General features: G+C 51.0%; 1 protein-coding gene across 1 annotated transcript in view; it reads right to left on the bottom strand.

The window, feature by feature from the left end:
• Positions 1-102: 102 nt before the first annotated feature.
• RBP1 (retinol binding protein 1) overlaps positions 103-20,207 on the bottom strand; it is a 25,743-nt gene continuing 5,638 nt past the window's right edge. Inside the window, exons 3-4 of the mRNA XM_007446975.1 lie at positions 2,870-2,971; positions 103-195 (exon numbers count right to left, since the gene is read on the bottom strand). Of these exons, the coding sequence (XP_007447037.1) occupies positions 142-195; positions 2,870-2,971 (156 nt within the window). The 3' untranslated portion in view covers positions 103-141. The remainder of the gene's footprint in view (positions 196-2,869; positions 2,972-20,207) is intronic.

Here is a 20,207-nt window from a genome sequence, read left to right as displayed (position 1 = left end):
AAAGAGACAAAGCCAGGAGAGACAGACTCTGCTAACAGATGCAGGCTGGCTCTCTGCCCCATGCTGAGCAGAGAGGGGGACCCTGCCCCCCCCCACACCTTCCATGCCACTTATTCCTCGAGACTAAGGTATGTTCAGGCTTCAGTTCACCTTTTTGAATACTTGCTTGCAGACCACACCCTGCACTCTCATCTCCTGAAACAAAAACAGATTCTTGTTATTGGCCAAAGCAAGGTCACACTTGGGGCTCAGCGGATCCAGGGGCAGGGACTTGGAAAATACTCCGTGACTGCTATTTTCCCCCAAGAGTTGGTCTGAACTAGACAATTCCTTGGTGAGTCAGTTGAACTGGATCAGTGGACATTGGTCTTGGCTATGCACTGTAGACAGAGCTGGCTGGAGACAGATGTGGCTCAGAGCTGACTGACAGGACTCTCAGATGCCTCCCTCCGTCTACTACCCTCGACAAGCCAAAGGCTTTAAGAACATCAGGCCTGAGCCTAGGTCAGAGTCTTTGTGCAGGGCTGCAAGAAATCAGGGCCAGACACAAGGCTCAACCCCCAAAGGGGTCACTGCAGACCAGGGTTGCAAACCAGCATGGTGGTTCCAAGCTTCAGCTGCACATTAGAGTTACTGGGGGAGTTTGAAAAATGCCTGGGTTCTAGGCTAGACTGATATCAGTATCTCAGAGGGTGAGGTCCTGGAATTGCTATTTTTAAAAGCTCCAGGGTAGTGCTAAATGCAGCTAAGCAAGTCCATGCTCTGCCTCCAGGGCAACCCCTGCTGAGTGTTGCCAGAAAGAATGACAGCACAGTGTCGCCACACCTGCCACACCTGCGAAGCTTTTTGTTTGTTTGTTTGTTTTGGTAGGAGTCTAGAAATCTGAATATTTATGTGACATCTCCTAATTTTTAAATTACTGGCTGAAGAAATTTGAAGCCCATGGATGGCCAAATAAAAGAGGCCTGTGGCCCGCACTTTGCAACCTCTGGCAAAAAGCCACAGAACTATTGAGCTGACAGGGCCAGTGGAGATCATATAACCTACCCTCATTGCTCTGCGGTTGAGGAAACAGAGGCCCAGGAGGGAGAAAGGCTCAAGGTCAGACATTGCAGCCCAGACTCTACACGAGCCGAAGCTGCCTCTGAATATGATGTGTCTCCTCTCGGCACTCACATGTCCCAAAGCTCCTGCAGACCCTGACCTTGGCAGGAGCCCTATGTGCTAGGATGGCGTTTTGCAGATGAGGTTGAGGGAAGGAAGGCACCTGCCCCAAAGTAGGCGGTGAGTCAGAATAGACCCCAGGTCACCTGGACGAGGCTCCTTTCTCAGAAGGAAAGTAGCTGGGGAGTTCCAAGGTGGCAGAAGGAATGACAGGAGGTCTCTGCTCAGAGGGCAGGTGTTATTTTTAGCCCCCCAGAGGCTAAGGCCCCTACTCTGGATTTGGATGTGCTTTTTCCATACAATGGATAGAGCAGAAGTGGCTTTGACCAGCGATCCCAGGCTGGAGGACAGGGTGAGTGGGGCCCACACCTGAGCCGAGAAAGGCTTCTCCACCTCCAACCTAGATTGTAGAGATTGTAAGCAGATAGGGTAGGGAGTGCCCGGACATAAAGAAGCCATTTTTGGCCTAAGCCATTTTGTGATCTAAGCCTGGCTACAGTGCTTGCCCTTGAACAGGTCTCGTTAATTACTGACCTTAAGGGAAGTGAAGAAATGCAGGAACCAAGGAAAAGCAGTCAAGTTCAGTGACTTGTTTATCACAGTTTATCACAGTTCAGTAATAAAACAGAGGCTTAGTTCTTCCTCAAGGAATACACGTAACCATCTTTGAGTTCCTCGGGAGCTAAGGCCTCCACCCAGGTGGAGGATGGGATTATGATGTGGACCTTTTCTGACCCTCATGACTTCAATCAATTAAAGCTTGGGGCTTCCCTGGTGGCGCAGTGGTTGAGAGTCCGCCTGCCGATGCAGGGGACACGGGTTCGCGCCCCGGTCCGGGAGGATCCCACATGCCGCGGAGCGGCTGGGCCCGTGAGCCATGGCCGCTGAGCCTGCGCGTACGGAGCCTGTGCTCCGCAACGGGAGAGGCCACAGCAGTGAGAGGCCCGCGTACAGCAAGAAAAAAAAAAAAAAAAAGCTTGGACTCTATTGACCTTTGCCCCATTTCAATACTGCATTCTCCTCTGCTCAAGCCCATTCATGAATACACATGTGCCCTTGGTTTATAACTTCCCCAATTTTACTGTTCAGGGAGACACAGCTTTGGGAAAGGTCCCCGGTGTTCTCCTCACTTGATCCGAGTAATAAACCCTTCCTTCTCTGGATCTCTGGCTTGGTTGTATCTTTTGGCTTGACACCCACCAAGGGGTGAACCCAATTTTTAGGTAACAAGATCATGTCTTGAGAAGCTTAGAGAACTTGCCTGGTTCTGGCTAGCCACAATTTGGCATGGTGAAAACAGGTATCATTTGGGAGCAAATGTAAGTTCTGCTATCTTCTGGCTGTGTTACTTGGATGTGAGCCTCTGGGTCCTCATCTCCAAAATAAGAACCATAAGAGTACCTGGCCCATCAGGCTGCTGAGACAATGCAAAGAGATACAGAATGCTCCACATCTCATGCTTAGCAGATGCATCTCCTCACCTCCTCCCTCTGATTGGACAAGTGGGTCAGCCTAGACCTTGAAAACACATTGCTCAGTTTTTAAAGTCACTCAAGCATCTTCCCCAGGGCCTTGGAAGTGAAGCTTCAGAGCAGAACCAAGGTCCATCCATGGTGCATACTTCCAAAGTCCATCCAGACCCCAACATGACCAGGGCCTCTGGGACCCGGCTTGGCTTACCTACCCCCGTACCCCCGGAACCTACCAGGTGCAGCTCGTCACCCTCAATCCACTGGGTCCAGCCACGTCCCTCCTTCTCGCCCTTCTGCACACACTCGAGCTTGTCCCCATCCCAGCTCACCGTGGTCTGCAGAGCCAAAAACCACAGTTGTCAGTGTGGAGCCAGCAGCCCCTGGGCGCTGGGGGAGGGGCAGCCCCAACCTTGGGAATCCAGGGTGCGCTCAAGTCAATTTCATTTCAGAAAATCTACAGCCTCATACTCCTTGTCCATCACATGCTCTTATTAAAGTAGGCAAATCGTTTTTTTTTTTTTTTTTTTGCGGTACGCGGGCCTCTCACCGTCGTGGCCTCTCCCGTTGCAGAGCACAGGCTCCGGACGCGCAGGCTCAGCGGCCATGGCTCACGGGCCCAGCCACTCCGCGGCATGTGAGATCTTCCCGAACCGGGGCACGAACCCGTGTCCCCTGCATCGGCAGATGGACTCCCAACCACTGCCCCACCAGGGAAGCCCGCAAATCGGTTTTAAAATTCACAAAAACCTTCATAAATTTCATTTAAATGGATAATTAGGGGAGAAAAAGTCACTGGGGCGGGAGCTGTCGGTGCAAAGGCTGAGAATGGGGCTGGGAAGGGAGGAGGGGTTTCTGAGGGTTGAGCGCACACGGGGTCTAAGGGGTGCGTGAGGGCTGCTGGCCTGCATCTCGGTGGTGAGAGATAGACTTCTTAGAATATCCTGCTCATCCCCGGACATTCATTCATTCATTCATTCATTCACTGTTTCAACCTTTGCAAGGTCTTGGGACACCAAAAAAGAGGCCCCCCCACCCGCCTCAAACATCTTTTCACTGCCTGGAGAATGACCTTAGATATACATCACCATCTGCGGGTACAAACGGCAGCTCTCCCAGGCACTCTCGGCGCTGACTCTGGATCCTCATGACTGTCCACGTGGAGCATGGGCTAGCATCTCTGCTCTACAGATCAGGCTACGGGACTTGCCAAGTCCACCCAGGTGTCAATGGCAGAGCCAGATCAGAACACGGATCCGTGATGTTCAGAAGTCTCCCTCCCCACTGGACTACGCTGCCTCCCTAGGTGCCCAGCGTCACCAGAGTTACAGACCAGAGGCTGTGGGAGCCCAGAGGAGCCTCAGGGAAGGGAGGCGCTGGGAGGAGAAGGCACCAGGCTGGGCTTTGAAAGACAGGAGAGCAAAGCGGAAGCAGAGACGAGCAGGCGCTGGGAGAGAGCGCTTCTCTGCGGACCAGGACCAGACGAAGGCACAGAGACTGAACAGCACGGGGCGTGCTCAGGAAGCTCCTCAGGCAGGTTCCACATTCCAGGGGACCGTGGGGGAAAGAGGAGGAAGCCTCCGGTCTGCCCGCCCGATCCGGCCTCCACCCCTGCCTCCGGCCTCACCTTTGAGCCCTCACATCTTCCCTGAGCCCCGCGTGCCCCGCCAAGTACTGGGCGTGCTGAAGGGCAGACAGAGAGTAGGAGGAGGCCCAGCCTGTGCACATGGACCCACCCAGAAATACAGGGCTCGAGGTGCTGGAATTTAGAGGGGAGATGGTCCAGGAGCTCACGGTCTAGACTGGGACCTATGTGCAGTGGGCATCTCCCATATCCGCAGCTACCCACCTCCCATCCACATGGGCCCTGCCTCCCCCTGTAGAGGTTAGAGCCCCATTTTCCTCTTCACTGTGTGGCTCTGAGCAAGTCCATCACTTCTCTGGCCCCCGCCCCCCATCTGTCATATGAGGTGTCAGAGGACATGAACTCAGAGGTCTTGGCTTTACAGAGGTAAGGTTCTAGGATTCTTCTGTTCCTGCCATGCTCAGCTGAGAGGACAGGCAGCTAGAGCCTGATAAAGATTTAGGAGAGGAAGAGGAATCTGGGAAATGGGTGTGGAGTGAGTGGGCCTCTCCCTAGGGAGCACCACCTCCCTCTTCCTCCCCAACCCCCAGGCTCACGCCTGAGCTTGTGGATCTCTACCGCCCTCTACTGTTGGGATGAAGAATGCAATGAGAGGCGGGCACAAGGGGGATAGTTAGAGCCAGTGTGCCCCCAGCTCTGCACAGGCATCAATCTGCCCTCTGCTCCTGGAGCCCAGAGGGAGAGGGGCACAGGAGGACCTGGTGGGGGGCAGGCGGTTCCTCTCCCTGGTGCACAGATCACTCAGGGCACATGTCCAGCCCCAAGCCAGAAAGAAGGTCCCACCTCCAAGTCAGGACAGAATGAAGTGAATGTCTGACGAGGTGGGTCGAGGGTAAAAGCCACTAATGACCTCAAGCCACAGACAAGATGCCCATTCACTGGGTGCTCTGTCCATGCCCAGACTGTGAAGGGAAGTGGGGACTGAAATCAGATGGTCCTCAACTTCAAGGAGCTCGTAAGAACACCTGGCCTCCTCATCAACTGAGCTTCTCTTCATGTGTTTATCCAGAAGTCTACCCTGCACACTGCGGGCTCCAGACGCTATCAGAGGCCAAGAGAGACTCACTGGTGCTCAGTTACAATAGATACACTTCTGTCTCTACCGGAAATATTAGAGTCTATGAGCATATTCATACCCTCTGTCCTGGAAAACTCGAGAAATCCTCAAAAAAGAATATAGTAGTAACAAGAATACCTAAAATCTTGCTTCTCCAGAGATAATTAGATTTTGGTGTATTTCTGTCCAGTCTTTATATGTGTGTGTGTATGTGTGTGTGTGTGTGTGTGTGTGTGTATGTATACGCACACGCACACATATTTTTATTTTTAAAATATTCGGATTGCATCATTTATGGTTTTGCACCCTAGTTTCTTCACTTAATGGAAGCGATTTTCCACTTCAACAGATATTCTTCATAAGCATTATTTTAATTGTTATATAATATTTAGGAAATGGCTATGTAATTTGTAGTGTCCACCTAGCACAAAATGAAAATGAGGGCTCCTTTTTAAAATATGATTAAGAATTTTAAGACAGTGACAGCAGAGCATTAAACCAAGTGAGGGGCCCTTCTGGGCACAGAAACCTCTGGGACTGACTGCACGGGTCACAGGCCCATGAGGACAATCCTGGTAGTATTTCATTGTACATGCATACTTATTTAGCCCATTACCCATTCTTGGACTTTTAGGTTATTTATAATTCTGTGCTACTACAAGAAGACTTCCTTGTATACAGTTTTGAGCACAACATTTCTTTAGAATAAATTTCCAGAGGAAAAATTGTCGCATGAAAGTGTGAGCATATTTTTAAGGCTTTTGATAAGGATCACCACCTTGATCTCCAAAAGGCTCACACCTGCTTCCCTTCCAATGTCAATGTCAGAGAATGAGCACGAAAGAGATGTTCATTAATAGTAAAGCAGGTTAGGTGCTTCCCTGGTGGTGCAGTGGTTAAGAATCCGCCTGCCAATGCAGGGGACGTGGGTTCGAGCCCTGGTTTGGGAAGATCCCACATGCCGTGGAGCAGCTAAGTCCGTGCACCACAACTACTGAACCCGCACTCTAGACGCCGGGAGCCACAACTACTGAAGCCTGTGCGCCTAGAGCCTATGCTCCGCAACAAGAGAAGCCATGACAACGAGAAGCCTGCACACTGCAACGAAGAGTAGCCCCCACTCACCGCAGCTAGAGAAAGCCCACGCGCAGCAACGAAGACCTAACACAGCGAAAAATAAATTAAAAAAAAAAAAGTCTAAAAAAAAATAGTAAGGCAGGCTAGGGAGACTGGGATTGACAAATATGCACTAACATGTATAAAATAGATAACTAATAAGAATCTGCTGTATAATAAATAAATAAATAAATAAAAACCCAGTAAAGCAGGCCTTGCTCCTGTGCTAACATGTTACACTTTCTGATTCATTTGACATCTTTTAACAGGGACCGTTTGGATATAGATAATAAAAATACCTTACCAAAAGAATGATGGATGGTGCAATTTCAGGCTTCATGATAGATCAAGGGATTCAGGGAGCGGAAGGCTCTTTGAGCGTAGAGAACCCTTTCTTAGAGCCCTACAAATCAGACCCTCAAAGAGAAGGATCCTTAATGCACAAATGCCATGTCACTGTCCAGAGCGGGCACTTTCTCAAGCCCCGAGTTCCCGTTGACTCTTGACCCAGAGTGAGTGGGACAGAAAAGAGACTATTCTCATCTGTACTGGATATACAGAGGAGGCTGAGCTCAGAGAGGTTAAGTGACTTTCTCAGTGTCACCCAGCTAATGAGGAAAACAATTTGGGCTGGAACATGGGCCTTGCGTGACTCAGTGCCCCCTCGTTTCCCAGGCCAGGCTACGCACCCAGCCGATGTCTGCTCAGTTTTTTGGGGGTGCAGAGAAAACATGGGCATTATGCTAAGACTGAGCAGTCCCCGGGAGGAACACACTTCAGTTTAGCCCAACCATTGCTGGGTGTGGGGTGCTGGGAGCCAGAGATGTGTACTGAAGGCCCCTGGGCTAAGAGATCACCGAAGAGAAGGGCAGACGGAGAAGTGCCAGGCAGTTACGGCTCAGTGTGGTAGGTGCTGCCATCAGGGGAAGCACAGGGGCTGCAGTGCCCAGGAGGGCCCCTCATTCTCAGAGGAAACAAAGCTAGGTTTTTAAAGTGGGAAGGCATCCCAAACAGAGTGAATAACGACAAGCAGGCCAGTGCTGAAGGAGGGGCAAGTACAAGGCTGGGGGGTAGACAGGGTCATAGCACCAGACTCTAACTGGGACTGTGGCCTGGAGCATGTTTTTAATGCCCCCCAATGCTGCCTGCGCCCTCACATAGCCCCATGGCTCTGATCTGCTGGGTGGAACACTCTCCAGTGGGCCAGGGAGTCTGCCGGGCTGTCCTCTGGGAAGCTCAGCTGTAATTTACCCTGGGCTTCTGGTACCTGCCACCCTCCCACCCTGTATCAGGCTGACCCAGTATTGTCAGCATCGTCAACAGACCTGGGTCCTCTGTCCCTAACTGTGTGAAATGACCCTGGGCAATAGGATGAACCTCTCTGAGCCTCAGTGCCCTCATCTACAAAAGGGGGATTCATGGTACCTGCTATGGCAGACTGTTCCATCGGGGCTCCCAATGGGTCACATGACATTCACGCCCTTGTGAGGCCCCTCCCACATTGATTCTGGCCTTGGCTTCGTGACTGGCTCTGGCCAACAGGACAGCAGCAAGCGTGAGGTAAGAGGCGCCTTCAAAAGCCCTTGTACGCTGGGGACTCGTCCTCTCGGGACCCTCCCCTCTTGGAACCGAGCTGCTGTGCTTTAAGGAAGTGCAGGCTATTCTACTAGAGTGAAAGCCCACATGATAAGCCCCAGACGATGAGAAAGCAGTCACTGCCAGAGGTTGTGACAGTCTGTTGGTCGCCCCAACCGAGCCTTTAGCTGAACGCAGTCACACGCAGCCGTGGACACTGAATCAACCTACAGCATCCTGAGAGCACGTGGTGGTTGTTTTAATGTATTACGTTTTGCGGTGGTTTGTTATGTGGCTTCGGATAACTGCAAGACCTACTTTACCAGTGTATGTGGAGGATGAGAGAAAATATACATAAAATGCATAGGGCTGGCACAGGGGGCCCGAGGTCATGGTAATCATGATGTCCAGAGCTTAGATAAGGTGGGGGGGATTTGCCTGTTGAAGCTGAACAATAACTAGAGCCTTTCTTTTTTAAGTTGGAGATTTGTGAAGAAGTGATGGACAAGCTATTCACCATGGCTAAATGTTTCAGGAGCTCCTTCTTTTCCGGGAGACTTGGATCCAAGAGGAGACCCTGCAGGGGCCGCCTGCTGAGCCGGGTGCCCAGGAGCCCTGCGATGTCCATTTCCCCTAAAATTTAATTAGTCTTTGTTTAAGCAGAAGATCCATTTGGAGACTCCCCACTGACAGCCGCGATGGCTCTGAAAACGCGATTTAGTTCTCCCACTTTGCTGTTCCACGTTCACATGTGGTGGGCGTGGATTTTTCTCTCTAAGCTTTGTACCCTGTGGGAATAAACCAGCCATTTCCCAGAGGATCAGATTTGTCCTAAGAACAGAAAAGGGGGCCGGGGAGTCAGGGAGGAGGGCCATCACCTACAAACAAATGAGAGGAAAGCAAAAGAAAGAACGTTGGGAGGGGGATGTAGCAAACAATGGTCACTTGTTTTCTTGTGACATAAAACATAGCTTCTGATAACGAGGACTCCTTCTGTGCCCTCCCTCTGTGGTGAGCAGCCATCTCTGCCACACCAGGCAAAGTCTGGGATGAGGCTCAGCTTGCCCTGTGAATGCAGGTCTGAAAGGGTCCTTAAGAGGTCATTCAATTCAGTCGCCCAGCTTGGGCACTCACCGTTGCTTAATCCATTTAATCAGGGTCTAGTGGGGGAGTTTCAGGCAAGAAGATGTTCCTGGTGCTTTTTAAGTGACACAGGAAGGGGGGCTGAGGTGGGCATGGTACCAACCATGGGGATAGGCAGAGCTGCCCAGCACCCCACTTCTGGGAACTCCACCTTGGAAACGAAGCCCAGACAAGCCCAAGAACAAGGGGAAAGTATGGCCACCTTCAACTCCCCTCCCAACGGTAATTCTCACCGCCTAGACCATCTGAAGTCTGCAAAAGAGCTGGTGCCCAGGGCAGCTGGTTCTAAAGCAAAGCCGGTCTCACTTTTCTATTAAAAACTAAATAACCTCCAACACTTTGGCCTTGTCAGCAGCTTTCCCGGAGATACATGCACCAAAAGATGAGTAAAGACAGCTTTGTATTACTCTGACAGAGGACTGTCACTTCAAAAGCTATTACCCAGCTCCCCTGACCACTTAGAAACCCGAGCTGGCCCTGGGGTGACATAGAAAACTCAGCTCCTGCAGGCAGCCTGGGGAAGCTGGCTTCAAGGAAGCCTCGAGGCCCCTCACCCTGTAGGAGTGACCTATACTGGGAGTGACAGACCATTCCCACTAAATGGACCCATCTCTTGGCAGTGACCTGGCATGAACCACAAATAGTGGGATTCAACTTGGCTGCCAAGAATTTGTGACGCTCCTTACAGCTCCCACATGCCCCAAACATCCACTCTCACGAGCAGGGGGAAGATGGATCAGCGGTCCCCCAAACTCGCCTGCCCAGCTCTGGGAGGCCCTCTGCTTACAGAGCCATATCCCAGCGGGCTGGGACTGGACCTTACTGTCTCTGTGGTTCCAGAGCCAGGTCCTCAGAGGGGAGGTCTTGTCCATGGTGGTTCTCCTTGCAAAGGGAAGAGCCAGGACTGACCCAGGTCTGACTCCCAAGCCTGGGCTCTTTAAATTTAAGGGGAAAATTGAAAAACCAGACAGTGACTAGACACTTTCTAAGCGTGACGTGAATGGCTAAAAGATACAAACCGGCCATTCCTCCTGGAGTTTGATGTTACAGTGTGCTTCACCCTTTGAGGATTTCTGGAATAACGAGAAGGTTCTCAGCCTCAGGTGCCTGTGAAATAAGTGGGTGGGTGGGAAGGGCAGGGAAGGTAACTGAAAACCTGTCAAGTGCCAGGTATGGTGCTGGGGGCTTTCCACCTCAAGATTTAGAGCCAATCAAAATTAGGCTTGTTAAGTAACCAGCCCAAGCCTCCTTGGGGTTAGGGGTTGAGCCATCATTTGAACCCCGTTCTTTCTGGCTGAGTCCATGAGCTGCCCTGCCTGGGAGGTCAGGTTGGGTGAGCCTCTGATCCTTTCCCAGGGCAATGTCAATGACCTAAAATCAGCACATTCGGGGGAAAAGCCGAGTCATTCTGTAAGGATATTAAAACTAGATTAATAAGGCCTTGAAACACGAACGAGTAATGAGGCACGTAAAAGCCACTGGAAGCAACAGCTACAGACCAGTGAAGCCACAGCAGGCCTTCGTGGGCATATGGGCAAATGTGACCCCAACACCATGAAGAAGCGAACAGCAAATGATAACACGATTCTTAGGACAAAAACTAAATGATAAAATGTTAAGGCTGATCTTGACATGAAATATTTTAAATTCCTTAAACATTCCAGAAAGTGCCCAGGCTTAATTTTAAAACAACAAACCGCCAGAGAGCTCAAGGCCCCATGAGGCCAAGGTTCTGGATGTGGGGCGGGGGTGGGTGGGTGGGGGGAAGTGAGGCTGGAGAAGGTCACAGAACTGGGCTCAGTCATTGCAGGGGCCCAGCACTGAGGGTGGCCCTAAGGCTGGGCTGGACCCAAGCTCTGCCATGGAGCAGCTCAGGCTGGAGGGAAGACACACATGTAACCTGGCATCAACAGCACCTGTGTGCTGTGTGCTGGGTACTTCCTGGTGTAAGTAATAACAGCACTCTCATTATCACCATCACCATCATCACCCTAAAATCACCTATTTAATACTCACTATGTGCTGGGCAGGGTATTAAAGCATGGGTCATATCAAGTTGATTCTTTAAACCTCCTGGAGCAGTTATGCTTCTCCCCATTTTACAGATGTGGAGACTGAGGCTTTAAGGTCACCCAGCCATGAAGTACAGAGATGAGGTTTGACTCTACAGCCCATGCTCTTGGCTACTGGGCTCTGCGGTTCCCTGGTCTAAGCTGACCCTTGAATGAGCAGTAAGACTTTGCATCATGGTTCTGCATAAGGAAGCATCATTCAGCAAATGCGGGTGCCACCCCTGCACACCAGCCTCGTGTGCTAGAAATAGAGGCAGGGAAGGTGAGGAGTCTGTTCTCAAGAGCTCACAGACTATCGAAGACAAGCAGACAGAGAATTCCAGCAAAACGGCAAGTGCTGGGTAGAGGCAGGTGATGGTGATTTTGGAAGTGGGAAGGCACCTTGTCCGCCTCTGAAGTAGAGACAGAGGTCCATCAGGGAAGGCTTCCCGGAGGAGGCAATGCTGGAACCGACACCAAAAAACATCAAGAGAGTTAGGTGAAGAAAGAGAAACTGGAAAAGAGGAACGAGGGAATCCCAGGCAGAGGGAACAGCCAGCACAGATGCAGGGAGGTCAGGGGCTGCATGAGTGAGGCTTCTAAATGGGCTTTGCCAGGCTGGACTCTCATGGCATGATACTCCCCAGGGAGTGTGATCCTTCACCTCCGACCCTAGAAGTTACCAGCATCTCTTCTTCCTCACTTCACACCTATGTGGCTCCAACCAGCCAAACCTGGTACAATGGAAAATCCAAATATTTGCATATCTGGCAGGCAGAGCTGGCTTTGCTACTTGGGCAAGTGTAAGAAATCGGCCTATTCTCAGGTTCACCTGCAGTGGGGGTGGAATAAAGGAGGGGCCGTCCTGCCAGAAGGTGCTCAGAGGGGCTCAGGAGGGCAGAGCCCACCCAAGGCCTCATCTCTTCCACGAGAGCCTCTGGCCCCTATCTTTTATCTTTCAAGGCGAACAGAAACGAACAGCTCCCAGAAGATAAAAGATGGTAGCTCAGTAACCAGGGAAGAGAGAGCAGGTCAGGATCTCTTGAGCAAGAGTTCTCTGGGCTCTGGAATCCTTTCATTCACTGTAGGATACCAGCCGCTTCCTTAGAATCCATGGCAGAGAAAATGCACATTACCATTTGTTGAATCAATAGAATGAACGAATGGCGGAAAACATTCTAGGGGTACTCTTGTAATTTACACCTTTTTTTAAATGACAGAATATCCCAGGCATATGTTTCTTCTTCCATAGATTAGTCTTATATAAACAAGTTAACCACTGGAGTGACATTGGCCCCGAGTTTCTGAAGCCTGGAGTGCTTAGTCATCATGCCAGGAAGAGCATGAGTCATGGTTTCAACCCCCTTCTCCCCAACTCTGAACCCATGTCCTGCCTACTGCTCCCCCATGAACATCTTGCTGCCATGGATGCCATTGCCATTGAAACTGGCAGGCTGTGGGGCTCGTCTGGCCAGCAGACAGCAGCTTGCCTGACTGAGCTGGGCGTTCAGGAGGGACCTAAAGATGGCCTTGGATAGAGGCGGGCCTGAGCTCCAATCCATCCCCACCTCTTTCTAGCTGGGTTGACCCCAGCAATTTGCCTTTTGAGCCTCCATTTCTTCATCTGCAAAATGGGGCTAATGAGTCCCGCCACAGAACAGAGTCACCAGGATGAAATGAAACAAGAGGTTGCAAGGACCTGTTGCAGCTCTGGACTCTCAGTAAGCACTGGTTTCCCCTCTGCTCTCGGCCTTGCGGCCCACTCCACTGCCCTGCACCGTCCTCCATCAGGGTGGAGAGGCAAGTGCCCTTTCAGGGCAGCCTCTGCACATGTAACCCCGCTAGCTCTTCTCTGGATGACCAGGTGTCCCTTCACACGTCGCCACCTCCAGAATTTGTCTTCTGGAGCACGCAGTTTACAAGGTGAGAGAATTACTAATAACAGCTCATATTGATGGAGTTGACTGCAGGGTTTCTTGCATCTAATCCTCATTGGGAAGAAATAGATCCCTTACTTGATAATCGCTCCCATTTCACAGACAAGTGAAGGCACAGGGAGGTGAAGTAACTTGCTTAATGCCACCCAGTCTGTAAGTGGCAGAGATGGGATTCCAAAGATGACAGTCTGGTTCATGGACTGAACCAGTTATGACACAGCCGGACTGCCAGGTCTTGCCTCAGAGGGAGATGGGCTGTGAACAAGTAGGAGCTTAGAGGAGGGCCAGGAACAGCTGCCCTCAGCCCGGAAGCCGCAGATCTCGGCCAGCGGCGCCAAGCCTGGCACATAGTAAGCATGAGAGACATTAACTCTTATTATTATTACAGGCAAGAGATATTCAGAAGATGGGGAAAGGGGAGAGAGATATTAAGAAGCAGAATCTATGGAACTTGTGGACTGATTGCCCATAAACACTTTCCATTTATCTTCCCAGCGATCACTTTCATGGCTACCTAGTGGTCTATGGAATTAAAAACCCACAGTCACTCTAACGGCCTGTGGTTCCTGGGCACTTAGGGACACCAGCAGAAAGCAGCCTGTTCTGTAAACCACACAAAGTTGGGAGTCAGAGAGATCTGAAGTTCAGTCCCTGGGCTGTAGTTAACTGGGAGTGCGACCCTGGCAGGACCTCAGGTCCCTGTCTGTTAAATGGGAGAGTAGCCCCCCTGTGCTAGGATTGTTGGAGGGTTGAATACATAACATATATCAAGTACTTTTGGAGGTGGGTGCAGGGCTGAAGGTGAAGCCCTGCGCCACTCCCAACACTCTGAGGCCATCCTTTCCCCCTTCAACTCACACGCAAGCCTCCCATGCAGGGCCTGCCTTGGGTGGCAGGCAGCCCAGGGAGGTGGAGTTCCCACCCTTCCTGCAGAGACCCAGCTCCAGGCACCACATACCTTCTCCCACCCCCACGGAGTCCTTGTGGGCTCTGCTGCTACTTGAGACCAGCCAGAAACAAGAGCCCAGCCCTGACAGACCTGCAAACTTCAGCCAGAGAATAATATTCCAACTCCCACTGTGTACTCACCAGACACCAGGCACTGTGGTCACAGCTTAGTTTGCATAGAGCACACTGAACTTTTCTCAAGTATCTTCCACCCGACGTGCTCCCCCACTGAGATGTGGAGTCCATGTCCCCTTCCTTGGGAAGACGGGTGGGCCTTTGGACTGCTTCAGCCAATAGAGTATGGCAAAATTCTTGCTATATGACTTCAGAGGCTAAGTAGATTATAAGAATGTCATACACACTGCCTTGTTCTCTTGGCCCTCTCGTTCTTGGAACCCAGCTGCCATGTTGTAAGGAAGCTCAAGCAGCCAGTAGAGAGTGAGCATGAGTGAGCCATCTGGAAAGTGGACCCTCCAACGCCTCATGGACGTGGCATGCCGCAGGGACAAGTCATCCCCTTTGAGCCCTGCCCTAACTGCAGATTCATGAAGAAAATAAACAACTGTTATTGTTTTGGAGTTTCGGAGCACTAAGTTTTGAAGTGGTTTGTTACACAGCAATGGAAATTTGAAATAATTCATCACCACATTTAATTTTCACAACATCCCATCAGTGGTGCTACCTCTGGCTCCTTTTTACAAACGAGGACACTGAAGTCCAGAGGGATAGAGTACCTTCCCCAAGGAAACACAGTTGGACAGTGGACCCAGGATTCAGATCCAGGTTCATCTCAAAGCCAAGGCTCCCCGTTGCTCTGCTGTATCCCACGCTTGTCCAGCTGAACACACTACTGGTATCACTTACTCGGACCCTCAGTTGCAAACCATCATGGGCTGCTGCAAGTTTGGTGTCCCCAGGCAGACTCCATCCACAGGGACTGCATCTCTTCACTCTCATTCATCCCCCAAAACTGGGCACCCTTAACCCCAGCACAGGCTTATTACACTGAATCATGACGAGACCATCACTGGAACCCAGGCGTGGGCCAGCCCACTTCCTCATTTCTCTTTCTTAGTAGTTATCACAAGCACGATCTTTGAACCCACGGCAACGGCATCAGTCAGGAACTTGTTAGAAAAGTTCTTGGTCCCTACTCTAGACCTTCTGAATCAGAAACTCTGGATGTGAGGCAAGTTCAAGTCTGAGAACTACTGCTTTAACTACTTACGTGGTTTTTAACCTATGATCTGTGGGCTTTGAATGTCATAGGATGTTTTTAGGTGCAAGCAACAGGAAACCAGTTCAAATCGTTTCAGGGGAAAGAAAGGGCATGTATCTGCTGGTTCAAGTACAGACGAAAAGTCTCAGAATGGCATTAAGTGTCAGGCGTTCCAGCAACCCTCCGATGCTGAGGTTTCTCTCTCTCTCCTCTCTCTCTCTCTCTCATTTCTGCTTATCTACCAGCCTCATCTTATTTTTTTCCTTCTGTTGGATTTCTGCATGCAGCCATGGAGGGTGGCAGGAAACGTACGACTGGCCCAGTGCAGGTCAAACGCACAGTCATGGGACAGGCCACGGGATACTGTCATGGCCCTGGTTTAAGGTGCTCATCCCAGGAGACACAATGTCCTGGGATTTGCAGCTTCATCAGAACCCACAGGTAAGTAGGGGTCATTCCCGCCAAATAAGGGGAGCAATGACAGTCAGAAAAACAAAGAGCTGTAATCCTCCAGTAAACATCTGGCCAACACAAGTTCGCTTTGCCTGCAGTCTAGGGTATCAGAAGGGCTTTGCCCGCTTATTGCACATAGTATTGTGGCTTCACCAGGCCCTGTCTTCTGTGCTATCATCATGGTCCTCAGAATTTGCTGTGAGCCAGGTGAAGCAGCAATCATGATGCCCATTTTGCAGATGTGAAAACAGAGGCAGCGGGTCCAGTCATTTAAGGTCACTTTGTTAACTAAGTAATAGAGGAGGATTTAAAACCAGATGTCTGACTCCACTACCAGCACTCCTTCTCCACACCCCTAAGCCTTGTCAGTACTGTCTGTGCTCACCTCCAGGTTGCGATGAGCCTCACAATAAGGAACTGAGGTGCTGGCCCTCAGCAGAGCTCCATAGGAGACCTTGTAATAGCTTTATAAATAAACTAGTTAGAACCCTTCCTCTGCCACCAGCTGGCTGGATGACCTGGGGCTGAAAAGGTTCCTCAACTCAGAGCCTCCGATTTCCATCTGTAAAATGGGCATAATGAACACCGAACAGCGTTTGCTGTGGGGACCAAAAGAGAAAAAGTGCTAAAATCATCTGGGACAGGTATGGCACTCAGTAAGGATTTAGCACGTTATTTTCCTTTGTTCGTGCCTAACAAAAAACAAAACCTAACAAACAAGTGTGATTCTTGAAAGTTACTTTGTGAATTTTATTTGGGTTGCTTTAATTCTTCCCTTTGTAATCCTCAAAAGTATGCTGCTGACACCGATTTCAAAGGTCGAATAACTTTAGCTAAGACATGAAAGAGACTCCGTGTTTCCTTCCTGGAAAAGACCCTGCCAAATGCTGGGGGCCTGATCTGAGCAGGGGCGGCTCTCAGAAGGCTTCCAAATCCAATGGCATTCTCAGCTCTGCAGCCCAGGGAGTGAATTCTGCCTTTGGCATCGTGTTTTTTAAAATAAGAACCAAAAAAAAAAACAAAAAAACTCTTTAACGAATCAAGAATAGGATCAGAAGAAAGCTGCCAAAAGAATTTAAACCAAAGCATTAACAGCAGTTTGGTAGATATCATGTATTACCATATATACTTAGATGAATGGATGGATGGAGGAAAGTAAGTCAGGGAGGGAAGGGAAGGAAACATGTAAGTGCTGATACGGAAAGATGCCTAAGAAATATCATCGAGTGAGAAGACAATGTGCTAAGAAGTAGATTTTTTTTTTCTCTTTCTTCCTTCCTTCCTTCCTCCCTTCTTCTTTCTTTCCCTCTCTCTGTCTCTCCCTCTTTCTGTCTTTTTAGGCTTTAGATAGAAATATTGACAGATCACCTCCTCAATAACTACATGGCTGGATGGCTTCTATATTCGAGGAAGATTTCTGCACAGATCCACCAGAAACAGTAACAGTGATAACCTCTGGGGGGTGGGAATGAGGCCAAGTAAGGGAAGGGGTCCTTTCCTTTTCAGTCCACTTTCTCCTGTGCCATTTGAATTCTTTTTTTCCTTTTACAGCGAAAACAAAGAAAGCAACAGAGGGCTGGAAGTGGAAGGCAGTCTCTGTGGAAGGGGTCATCCTGAGTTCAAGGCTGGAGATGAAGCCAAGGCCTCAGCCTGGGAGGAGGTGCTGGCTGCTGAGAGAACAAAGCTGCCTCCCCCAGGGAAAACCTGACCTGGTGTCCACAGGGATGACAAATGGCCCTTCTGCCACCACCATGCAGAGCCAGGCACCCGGCTGGGATTCCTGCCGAGGCTCATCTTCTCCCACAAAAGCTGCTTGTGCCGGGGGAGCTGGGAACCAGGAACCCCGATCATTCCTTGTGCCGAAGGGCTCCCTGGCCCCGGCGTGGGGAACGGTATTTGAAGCGAAGGAGCATCTCCTTTTTGGAAGTTCCCCACCCTGCCAAAGCCTCCATCTGCTAGATTCAATAAATAATACTGGTTTCAAACTGGGCCTGAGATTTCATTTTAATGGATAAAGGCGTGCAGGAGGCGGTGGAGAAAAGTTGAGTCCAGTCTTAATACACTTCTACCAAAACCACAGCCCTGGCTACTTGTGGTCATGTAAAGAAAGATCTGAATAGAAAAGACTGCAAATGGGAGCTGAGCGATCCCGGCTACACAGATCTGAGCCCCTCCACCCATCAGCCTGGGGAGAGACTGCAGAGCCGTTTCAGGTGGTTCTGGGCATGGACTTCCATGTCCACAGGGGTCCAGCGACAGACTAAGCCAGCATGTGGCCCTCTACACCTGAGTGCCTAAGAAACATCATGAGTGTTGTCCACTTTTTACAGAGACACAGGTACAAAGAGGTTTCTTTCCTCCAAAGCGGTGGTTCTAAAGGTTTAGTTGCACCAGAACCACCTGGTGGGCTTACTGAAACCCAGATTGCTGGCCCCACTCCCAAAGTTTCTGATCCACCAGGGGTCTGGCTGGAGAATCTGTGTTTCTAACAAGTTCTCACGCTGCTGCTGCTGCCGCCGCCGGTCTCAGCTTCGGAAACCACTGCTCTAAGGAACACACGGTGCAAACAGTGACTTACGGCTGTTTGATCCTTGACTTTAGGTACCAGGGTGGGGGGAGGGCTGTGGAAGAGTGGAGAAGGTCCCATCTTAAAAAAGGAACTGCGACAGTGTCCTGGGCATCCACAGGGTGCAGGAATAAAAGGGCACCCAGCATTTTCAGCAGTCTTGATTTTACTGGGGTACAAATAGCCAGAAATATGGATTTTTCTATGACATCTTACAATCTTTGGCAATCATTGGCAACTGGCTCTTAAATTTGTCAAACATTGTGTGAGCCAAACAAAACACATCTGCAGGCCAGATTTCATCCTCTGGCTGCTGTTCAAGAAGACAGATAAGGTTCCCATGGAAGAGGCAGGAGCAGAGCTCTCTGAGCCTCTGGGCCCTTTGGGGAGGATGGCAGCCTGACCACGCCTCTCCCAGAAGGCTCCCTGGGGCCTGTCGGGGCCACATCCAGGCTCCCCACTGGGTCCTCAGCACTGCCCTCTTCCCCAGCCACACCCTGCACTCTGGCCACATGAAGTCTTTGCAGACTGCACCTCTGTCCCGGATGAAACCCCTCTCAGCCAGGCCTTTTCTGACCTCTGGGCCTTTGTGCACGTGTTTCCCTTCGCCTGAAATGCTCTCCACATCCACCCTAATTCTTACTTGTCCTTCAAGTCCCCCTCAGCCGTCACCTCCTCCCGGGAGCCCTCCCTGACCACTGCCTGTCCCCCATCCACCCATCCCTGCCCTCCTAGCCTGCTGTGCTTCCATCACTGCACTGGGCTGTAATGGCCTGAGGCTGTGTCTGTCTCCTCCACTGGCCTGGGTGCTCCAGGAGGCCTTGCTGCCTCTGTGACCCCAGGCTTGAGCCCAGGGCTGGTGTGGGACAGGTCCGAAATAGCACCTACCAAGTGCTGTTCTCGTGGCCTTGGCCTTCCTCTCGTCCCCTTTCTGTTTGCCTACTTCCTGCCTATCCTTCAAGCCACTACTCAGACTCTACTTCTGGTGGGAACAGGCCCTGACCTCCCAGACCCGGGGGACCCTTCTCTGCCTGTCCTTCCCCATCAACACACCATCTCAGTATGATTGACTGCTTTGGTCTGCTGCCCCCACTACACTGAACTCCACGAGGGCGGAACTCTCGTGCGATTCATCTTAGTAACGCAAGGGCCGCAAAGACAGAGTGAGCACCACGAAATGCTTATAGGACCAAGAAAGGAATGAATGGAACAGGTGAGCAATGAGATCCTTGTAATGTGCTGGGAAGTGCATGTTAGAACGAGGCCAATCTGATGCTGAGAGCGGGCCTCCTCCGGCCACTGCTCACGGCTGGTGGCTGCAGAGCACAGGGAGCAGAAGGGGTAGTGGTGCGCTCTCTTTGGCAACCACCTTGCCCAGGACCCCCCGAGGGCTGTCCCTGAGGACCCTCCAGGCCTTGGCCACGTGGTCTATTGCAGGCAGCTCCCCTTCATTCACAAGCACGAGGCTGGACAGTTGCCATCATTCTATTATCCTATGCTCTCCCCCAGCCGTGCTCTTCCCTGTGGCCCCCCTCCAGCTGGGCAGCAGGGGAGAAGGGCTTCTCTGCAGTGCAAGGGCCAAGGGAAGGCCAGAGCAGAGGGCCGTCCATCCTCCCAACAGGCAATAGCACGGTTAGCGCGTGCCATCTATAATACTTGGGAGGGGCCCGCCCTGAGTCCCGGGACAGCAAAGGTGACCATGAGTCCTCATACAATGTCATCGAGCTTGCCCAGCTGCTGGGCTCCCTGATCTGTTCACCTACCACTGTCCTAATGCTTAATGGCCGAAAAAAGAGGGTGGCCGTGTGCCCCTACCTTTGTGTCCAAACCCGTCCCTTCCACCTCTTTTTTTTTTTTTTTTTTT

Source organism: Lipotes vexillifer, unplaced genomic scaffold (assembly GCF_000442215.2).
Source record: "Lipotes vexillifer unplaced genomic scaffold, Lipotes_vexillifer_v1.1 scaffold40, whole genome shotgun sequence".
In the NCBI taxonomy this organism is placed as follows: domain Eukaryota; kingdom Metazoa; phylum Chordata; class Mammalia; order Artiodactyla; family Lipotidae; genus Lipotes; species Lipotes vexillifer.
The sequence above is the reverse complement of the archived record's forward strand: the minus strand, read 5'-3'. Positions and strand labels throughout refer to the sequence as shown.